Below are 8,970 nucleotides of genomic sequence, written 5' to 3' on the forward strand. Positions count from 1 at the left end.
ACGGATGGGGACGCGAACCCACCGCGATAGCGTGCTTGGGCAAGCGCCGCACAACAGACCAGTTCTGCACTGCCCGACCAGAAGAACGAACCAAGAAGGAACTGCAATGACCTAGTAACCCGTAATGGCGGCGAACGTCTTAACAACAATTGTTTCGGAGCCGAATAGTGAAGCGCAGCACTCCTCCCAATTTCGATCGAGCTTTTCTTTGCTGCTTGCGACAACTGTTAACCCTACCTAACATTCCTATCAAATTCATTTAGCGCGTATCTTTTTACTTGTTCAAGACTGCGCTCTTGTTGGATACAAGTTATGCAAAATGGTCGGATAATGTTGTGAATAGGGTTCCTTTTTCCAAAAGAATACACAACCACATTTTTCTGCAGATTTCATTATTTTGCCGCAGCCAGTGGAGTAATAGGTCAGTGAGAATTGTCGCTGTCGATGCAGACGGCTTTGAGGAGGCAATCTGTAGGGCAGAAACAGCATAATTGATGCGCTTTATGTCTCAGTTGGCTGTTAAACTATCACAAGGCATGCTTCGGTCAGGAGGTCGCGCATAGAGGGAAACATGCATTCGTTACCCTATGCTGCAGCATAAACGGCCACACGATCTGCACGTCTGTTACACATTCTTGCAGTGTGACGTGGCAACTGCCCCGGAGCATATCCACCACCGTCACCCTCATCTATGGCCCCGGGCAAGAAATACGCATTCCAGTAATCTCCCAAGCACACCGTATTGCGTTGCTTAAAGAGCTGACAGTTCTACGCTCTCAAGTGACAGGCAGCGTCTGCGAAGGAACAAAGCAAGGACATCGGCTACGTTTGCGTCGATACACCATGTGTAGTCGAAAATGCCTGTAGTGTTTTGAAATTTGCAAAGCAAGCACGCGTATGTTTAGATCCCAGTGACAGGCACCACTAGACCCACAAAAACAGAAGCATCACGAAAATAGACGCGCAACGCACAAACTTGACAGTCTGGTAGCCTTCACCACAGCAGGCCAAGTCACCGCAAAAACAAGTATAATAAAAAAAGGACATCTGGTACTCATTCAAATCATCCTATTCACACAGCTCGTGTGTCCAGCTAATAGTGTCGGGACACCATTTCCACAGACCCGTGAGCCAGTAGTGGTATCTGCGACGCACTGGAACTGATTATCAAAAGTTGAACCTGTGCAGTATTTCTGCGCACATCCTGACGCACATCCTGACGCACATTAAGATTTACGTGTGTACCCCGCAAAGCTCGACCACTGTGGCAGTCTGCAACTTGGCACAAGCATAGCGGTGGCTCGCGTCGACCGAAAGTGCGCTTAATTTAGCAAATCGCATCGACGCGCCTGGAGCTAGCGACCAGTGCTAAAAAATTTGCAACGCTATCTACAGAAGGAATTAACACCCCTTAATACAAGTTCGATAACGTTGGTTGTCGTAAAAGTTATACAACACCAAGACACAAATCTTTCGAAACGGAGGCTAAAGTACAAATCAACACTGCCACAAGACTTCCAAAGAAGTGATGGGAAACCAAATAGAAAACTGGGGAAAAGCTTCCGAGCACATTCTGCCGTTGTCCTACAAGCGCAGCCGTCGTCCCGTCACTCCAGCTGGTTGCAGAACACCACTGCTTGCATCGGACTCTCCTTGCCGCAGGCGTAGGCCTCGCTGAAGCCGCTGAGCAGTCTGAGCATCTTGTTGCCCTTGGTCAATTCGGTCGAGCCGCAGTGGTGGTACAAGGTGGCAAAGAAGAACAACTGTCCCGGGCTCAGGTCCTCCAGACCGGCCAGGGGCAGCTGCTTCTCGATGCCGGTCGCCTCTCGCATTTGCTCCAGAAACACCCTGTACGCCATGTGGATGCCGGCCATTGGGACCGCGACCGAGCTTCCGCCGTTCTGGGCGGCGCACTCGAGGAAAGCGAGGATCGCCGGTGGAGTGGCCATCTTCTGGGCCTCGGCGAAGAAGATCTCGGCAGTGAGTGAGCCCAGAGACGTGCCCAGGGAACCGCACCTGCACCCCATAAGACCGTTTGAGGGTCTCAAACATCTCACGTGACACTGCTTATGAAAAGGAGCATTTGACGAAGCATTGAAAAAAGCTCATTAGCCAGTTAGCGGTAAATGCGAGAGAAATACATTGATGTATGGTTCACCGGGTGTTTCAGCGTACATTTTAAAAAACATTTAAAGGTTACCTATGGAAGATACCCAATTATAGTTCATGAGGTGGCCTATACTCGAGGCGGCGGACACTACTTGCACAAGAATTTGAAATATATAATCGACTATATAACAAAAATTTGCTAATTAAGAATTTAACTAAATACCTTGTGCCCCACATTCTAATATGCAAACTCTAGCCGTGGAGTTCGCAAGGTGGATCCACTTGGAACGAATTCCCAGGATGACACCAGTTTCGACATATTAATTCCCGAACTTTGCGGACAACTGCATAGACGTTCTAGTTCATTTTGTGTTTGCATACAAAAAATGGCCAGGCTTAGCTTGGTTAAGCCAACAATGCGTTGCATATTGCGCGAGTTGGGGCCCAGATTTTCCTGCGGCTGTCGTGACGTCACGTCACGTGGTTGCGCTAAAAGTCAATGGTGGCTGCCCGGCCGCGCCCAAGGGCTGAAACGAGTGATTGCAATATGCAACGCATAAAAACGACGCCTCGTTTACAAAGTAACTTGTAGAGATCGTGCTGGGCAGATCATAGACTACGGTTATCGTTCCAGTTATGCCGGCAGCCAAGTATCGCAAGGCGTACAGACCTGACTGCCAGCGGGGTGTCCGACTCGTAGTAGGGAAAGTTGAGCACCAGCTGCAGCATCGCATAGGCCACCGAGCGGTCCTTGTGCTTGCGGAAGTAGTAGGCACTCCGGCTGTAGAGCTCTGAGTGGTGTGCGTACAGGGCCACGGCGACGTCCGGCTTGTCCTGCAGGAGTACCTTGACCTAGCGCAGGTTTTCGGGGAAGCTCGCGCCCAGGGTTGGCAGTTGGAAGAACTGGGCGTTCAGCGACGGCGATATCAAGCTGTCCAGCAGGCTGTAGAACACCGACAGGTTTTGCCAGTCGTAGACGCTGTTGGTGAGCTTCTCGATGAAGGTGCGCCGGATCAATTGAGCGATGTGGGTCACGTCGTCGCGCATGGCCTGCAGCGAGAGAATTCAAGAAGAAGCTTTTTTACACAGTGACCCAGTGCAATGCGTATGTCGAAGATCACATGTAAGGCATTATCTGTAGCAAAGACGAATCGGGGGGCGGCGGGGAGGACTTGCAGAGCGGGAAAGTAGCTAGTCAGAACCAAGGTAATGTTATTTTCCGTCGCTTGGAGATGCTAATTTTCTTCATGTCGCCTAATTACATAAATAGTCTTAATTATTCAGCCTCTCAAATATATTGACTCAATGAACAGTATGAAACGCGTAAATGAGAACATTGTAGAGCAACACCAAAAATTCCGGCTACCACTTTCTGTTGTTCAATACGTGCTGCATAAAAGTTTTTTTTTTCAAGCACGAAGGAAACCCGCCAATAAAGTGCCTATATAAAGCGGCAAATCGCCCGGAAGTTAATTGTCGCAGGCTCCCACTTGCGACAAGTTATCTTTTTGTCCCGTTCTATTTGGTTTTACATCCCTCCCCTAGTGTCTCTAAATAAATAATTTCCCTGGCGTTTTCACTGGTTTCATTGTCCGCTTATTCGTACGAGTGTGACTGAAAACAACTATACCCTTCGTAGCTTCTTATTCTCATCCGTACCACGTAACGTGCACGTAAAAAAAAGAAAGCGTCCGTGGGGAAGAAGCACCTTGGTGAAGTGCCTGGCCACGTAGTGCTTGATTGACGCCTGGCCCATGAGATCCGAGCAGAGGTCGAAGCAGTGCACCACGTAGCTCTTCAGGGGCCGCTCCTCGGTGCGGTAGTAGCCGAGGGCCAGCGCGCAGTTGCCGTACTGGGACGCCTCCTGGGCGGCGCGCCATCCGAGCAGGAGCACCGCGTTCGACTCGTTGGACGCGACGAGCTTGAGGAGGCGCTCGAACCGCCCTGGGTCGGTGGCCAAGAAGGCGACCCTCGTGCTGCCCGAAAGGGCTCGCTCGGAAAACACCTCCGCGAGCGAGAGGCGCCAGCGCTCTGCCGAGCCGTCGCCGGAGTCCGACACCACGGCTTCCGCCACGCCCGAGCCAACGCCGGCTCGGCCGACGATGGCCTCGATGTGCGCCTCTTCCAGCAGCATCGTCCCCTCGAAGTCGTCGACGACGGCGACACTCTTCTTTCCTTTGCGGAAGACCTTCGCCAGGTCGTTGAAGAAGGCATCGTGGTCCGCCCTCCGGTCCAGCCTCCGCCTTCGGTCGCCCGCGTATTTCTCCACGTCCGTTGAAGGTTAGTAGGTGACGTGGAGATCGCCAATGCCGACGTTCTCGATCGTGTACTCGAGCGGCGCCGGCCAGGCCAGTTTGCCCTGTAGAAACGATCGATGTTATATTGTAAGCGCACATTCAACATGTTCGCGTAAAGTGTGTTGCTTGATTTCTGCTCCTCCAAAGATGGCGATTTGTGTGGCAAGTTCTAAGCGTATTCTCTGGTAAGTCCGTCTTTTCTTAACCGACTTCTCTGATCATCATTTACCTAACTTAACCTAAGAGGGAAGACGTATATATTCTTGATATAAACGTGCACAAAGCACCTAAGTATATTCCCCACACACTTCTGACTTTGCCCAGATATCCACCTAAGGGAGATTACGCAGGTATGTGCAAAAATGTTAGAATCAAAAGCTGTATAGCATGTCCGAGTAACTCAAGGAGGCTATTTGTGACCGCCCGTTTCAAAGGGTATGTCAATAAATGATCATCCTCATCATCGCATCTATCACCACACTTCGAACTGTGTGGGAGAAAAAAGAGACACCAAGCCTGCGTGAGCTTGTTAAGCTTTATGTACCCTACCTGTGCTTTTTCTTGCAAGTTACTTATCGTGTACCCACCTCTTTCCAAATGTTGCTTCAACGAGTGTTCGTTTAACACCGATGTTTAGCGGCACATACACGATGTTAGAAGCTGGGATCGGCAAGGCGTTACTTGTACGGCCATGTCGGACAAATGAGCACTACTCCCTGATCCTCTCTTGTCTTACCTGCGCGTCGCCGGATAAAAGCGCACGTTACCTGCAAGTACAGAATGCTGTACACGGCATCCGGGCGAGCGTTCCTCGCCGGCCAGTCGAGCCGTGCTTCCGTCATCATGCCGAGCAGGGTCTTGGTGTTGTCGACATCCGCCGCGACCACGTCTTCGCAGTTCTTGTAGAAGACCCACGCCTTCTGGAGGGTGTTCTGCGAATCGTATGACAGGAGGGACGCGTTGTGCGCGGGGGAGCACCAGGTCGTTGCGGAACGCCTCGTAAGCCTCCCGCCGGACGGAGACGTTCTCGCCGGCGAGACCTCCGCAAACAAACTCGGCGAAGTCTGTGCAGGGAGGTACGTCGCGCCGGATGCTCTTCGCGTTGGTGTTGGCAAAGGCCTGGCAACCCGGGGTGTCGCAGGACGTCGGCGAGCTCTTGGCGCTTCGCGGCCAAGGAGCCAGCGTCACCAGGCTGGCGCTCGCGAATATGATCGCCAAGGCGACCACGGCGACGGTCAAGTTGCGCAGGCGGGATTCTTCACGGGAGGGTGGACTGGAAACTCCGCCAGAGAGCATGCCGGGATGGGTCGGCGACCCGACATCCTGGAATGGAGGCAGGTTATGGGCATCTTACGTCGCTCGAGAAATGCCGCGGTGGGTGTTTAGTCGGAAACTTTCGGTAGCGACTCATAAGAGGGCGCTTTAATTGGGGGTCTCTTTCCTAAACGTCGAACGCTGAAATTTTCTCATTAGACAACGGCCTATGCGAATGAATTGTTGCATTTTGAAGACAAAGGGGAAATTTGGCGACAGCAAGAATAATTTTTTTACTTCTTAGTTTTTGCTAAAATTACCAAAAATTGTTATGTTTACAAACGTTATGAAGCGCTCAGTTTACAAATCAGTAAGTCTGCAGCCGAACGCCCGCTATCCCGCACGCACATGTGCACGCACTAAAGAAACACTAAAGCTATCGAAGTGTTATGGGTTGCGTCCATCAGAGCACGTTAGCCGGACAACTTTGTCGTGCTCTTTTCAAGAAATTTTGACAGTGCTTACGAGGGTTTCGTAAAGGTCCTCTACACACGAACTATCATAATTGTGATATCATTTTCCATTACCACATTACTGCGTCGGAAACTTCAGCCCGGCCGTGCGCTGTGTTTTCGCGGATTAGTTCGCGTTGATGCGACACGCAGCACGAAGGTCAATGCGCTCGCCGCTGCTGCCGCGCTTCCTCACCGCAGTGTTTTAACAGTGAGTTTCCGCGGTCATCGAGTGATATGTGTTCATGTGTGCTTGTGCGCGTGTAGCACCATGCTTGTTAATTTATTTATTGTACCTATGTTTACTAGTTTCACGGCCGATAAAACTAAGATCATCGCTTCGTATAGCTAGATGTCCACTAATTTGCTGTTGCAATCGATGATTCGCCTTTCGGGTGAAACTGCGACTTTGTTGTCGTTGTTGTTGTTGTTGCTGTTGTTGTTGTTGTTGTTGTTGTTGTTGTTGTTGTTGTTGTTGTTGTTGTTGTTGTTGTTGTTGTTGTTGTTGTAGCATGGGCGTTCTTATCGAAAAAGAAATTTAGGAATCTGCAAGTTAACGGTTATATCGTAGCCGATACTCCACGCCAGCAGCTATACGGATGTGTTTATGTTTAGTTGGTTACCACAATATTAGTTGTTTTGTCTGCTTGAGTTATAGTTTGACCGCAAGACGGCGCTAAAATCATTCCTACTACCACGCCACGTGCCGGGTAATCCTGTGTTTCCCAAATTGCTAATGCCGTTCACAGTCAAGCTGAAACTTTCTTTTGTCGTTTGGAGCTTATAGAGAATGCAAAATCAACACAGTTCTGTGCAGCCAGTTGGTCAGCGCATAAAAGGCGAATGGAGCGAAGACTAAAAAAAAAGGCCGCTCACTTCCCCGGCAGCGGCGTCGACCATATGGTTCGCGGACGCCTTGGTTTGGCCCATGAAGGCCGCGGGGTCCGGTGGAGGCGCAGTCGGGGCTGGCTTGGACGCCGCTACGCTTTTGCGGCGCCCACTGCGGTGCTGCGACGGCTCCGTTCACTTGCTCTTGTCTTCCGAGCGTCTTCGGAGCGTTTGGAACGCCTGCGACGTGACGTGAACGGCTTGTTGGTGTTGCCGGCGTTTCACATTGTTCAGCGTTTTCGCTTGCCGGAAAAAAACAAAGACCGAGAGAAACTGCGCCGAACTCTTTCTATCTTTCGGGACTCGGTTTTTAACCTAGAACGGTCACTGACAGCAAATTTTCCATGACGCACTGTTTCTATGACGCGCCAAGGGCTATCGGAAATCATTCCTTACCAATACCAAGGTGACGCGCTGTCTCAAAAGGTGGAGTGATAACTCTACACCTTATTGCTCATTTCGTACGGTTTCCCAGTGAACCTGTTTAGAATGGCTGCTTTACTGGTGGGTGGGCGCGTAATCACGTGGTATTTTTGATGCTTCGCGGCTTTTTCTCTCAGCTAAAAAAATCCACACACTTCTGTATCTCGATGAAATCCCATTTCGATATTTCTTGTGACTCTTCATAACTTCTCAACCGACATTTTGTCCACTAGATGGGTAGTTATAGAGTTAGTAAATTGACTGTGTTTATCTATCTGAATGTAACCAACAGAAAATTACTGGTGGCCTCTCAATGCGACTGTGAACAATTTCTTTTTGTTCGTTTGAAACGACCCATCTGTCTTTAACGATCAGTTGCAGTTAGGTGAGACACCCGGCACAACCTTGCACTCTCTACACGCTTCTCAACAGCCCTCTCGGGTTCCAGTACGTTGAAATAAAAAGAAATGGTTAATATTCGATCGACATGTGGTGACGCTCTACTCCTACAACTGCGTTCTATTCATTCAACTCATTTTTTTACCGGCCTGTCAGCCTGTGTCGTTGCCGATACCACCACTCCTTCTCCATGGGCGCGCGCCCCCCTCACACGGCTTCCTCACCGCTGCTAATCTCACGGGTTCTCTGGAGTCCTTCGTAACCATCACTCTCAATTTCGAGTGACGCAACGCACTTTGCCTGCACCCGTAGCAACCTGCACTACGCAGTGCCTCTTGCACTTACCACACAGAAAGTCAACTGCTCGGAGCGTAGAAAATTGATATATTCCTTGTGCATATGTACGCCCCAAAGATCAATTTGTCCCCAAACGACATATTCTGTGCGCAACTACGTCCTTTATTACTTGCAGGGAAAATATCACGAAGACCCTTGGAAAGAAGTGGACGAGTGCTGAGCTTGCATGCCGGCCGTATCATACGCCCAACCTCTGTGCCCAACTTCTCTGTGTACCTGATCACGTATACACGAACCAGATTGCTTTAGAAGTTTGAGACAACATGCTTTTGTCACCGTCAGGCTGCACGCTTGTCGCTTCTGGTCCTGCTTTTCTTGTGCTCGACGTACTTGACACGCCATGCTGTGATAATGCAATTTCATGTAGACTTGAATAGAATATGCGTGAAACGACGTGGCGTAGACTTGAAGGTACCGCAGCTCGCTACTGCGCATAGGTTATTGCGGCTATTGGTCTAGCACAAACGCCGACTGGTATTGACGCAGCGTCTCTGCCTTGGCAATCACCTATACTGCATTACAGAATTCCACGCGAAAGAGTGCCGAAGACAAGATGCGTATGTGACGTGCTTCATGCACATGCCGTTCCCATACGAATCTACGTATGACTGGGGTGACGGAGGACGACGGAACCGCTTTTCTTGTAGCAACGTCACTAAGCACTCTGAGGATGCTTCCACTGACGTCGACTACAACAGGACACCTCGGATAGGATGATTCTTCTACAGCCT

The 8,970-nt window shown here is 50.2% G+C and overlaps 2 protein-coding genes across 2 annotated transcripts; both read right to left on the reverse strand.

The window, feature by feature from the left end:
- Positions 1–342: 342 nt before the first annotated feature.
- On the reverse strand, positions 343–2,942 carry LOC139050115 (uncharacterized). The gene is made up of 2 exons (XM_070526330.1): positions 2,780–2,942; positions 343–2,016 (listed from the first exon to the last, which is right to left on the reverse strand). The coding sequence occupies exons 1-2, from the start codon at positions 2,836–2,838 to the stop codon at positions 1,608–1,610; spliced, it is 468 nt and encodes a 155-aa protein (XP_070382431.1). The 5' UTR covers positions 2,839–2,942; the 3' UTR covers positions 343–1,607.
- On the reverse strand, positions 2,834–5,702 carry LOC139050139 (uncharacterized). The gene is made up of 4 exons (XM_070526356.1): positions 5,385–5,702; positions 5,174–5,338; positions 3,818–4,372; positions 2,834–3,159 (listed from the first exon to the last, which is right to left on the reverse strand). The coding sequence occupies exons 1-4, from the start codon at positions 5,700–5,702 to the stop codon at positions 2,962–2,964; spliced, it is 1,236 nt and encodes a 411-aa protein (XP_070382457.1). The 3' UTR covers positions 2,834–2,961.
- Between the last annotated feature and the right edge of the window lie 3,268 nt (positions 5,703–8,970).

This window comes from Dermacentor albipictus, chromosome 9 (assembly GCF_038994185.2).
Source record: "Dermacentor albipictus isolate Rhodes 1998 colony chromosome 9, USDA_Dalb.pri_finalv2, whole genome shotgun sequence".
In the NCBI taxonomy this organism is placed as follows: Eukaryota; Metazoa; Arthropoda; class Arachnida; order Ixodida; family Ixodidae; genus Dermacentor; species Dermacentor albipictus.

Excerpts from the sequence above, each read along its gene's own strand:
- LOC139050139 (XM_070526356.1), bottom strand. The coding sequence starts at position 5,702 with ATGCTCTCTGGCGGAGTTTCCAGTCCACCCTCCCGTGAAGAATCCCGC. Across the intron at positions 5,339-5,384 it reads AGGCGTTCCGCAACGACCTG|AACACCCTCCAGAAGGCGTG; the intron begins GTGCTCCCCCGC and ends TACGATTCGCAG. Across the intron at positions 4,373-5,173 it reads ACAGCATTCTGTACTTGCAG|AAATACGCGGGCGACCGAAG; the intron begins GTAACGTGCGCT and ends ACGGACGTGGAG.
- LOC139050115 (XM_070526330.1), bottom strand. The coding sequence starts at position 2,838 with ATGCTGCAGCTGGTGCTCAACTTTCCCTACTACGAGTCGGACACCCCG. Across the intron at positions 2,017-2,779 it reads GACACCCCGCTGGCAGTCAG|GTGCGGTTCCCTGGGCACGT; the intron begins GTCTGTACGCCT and ends TATGGGGTGCAG.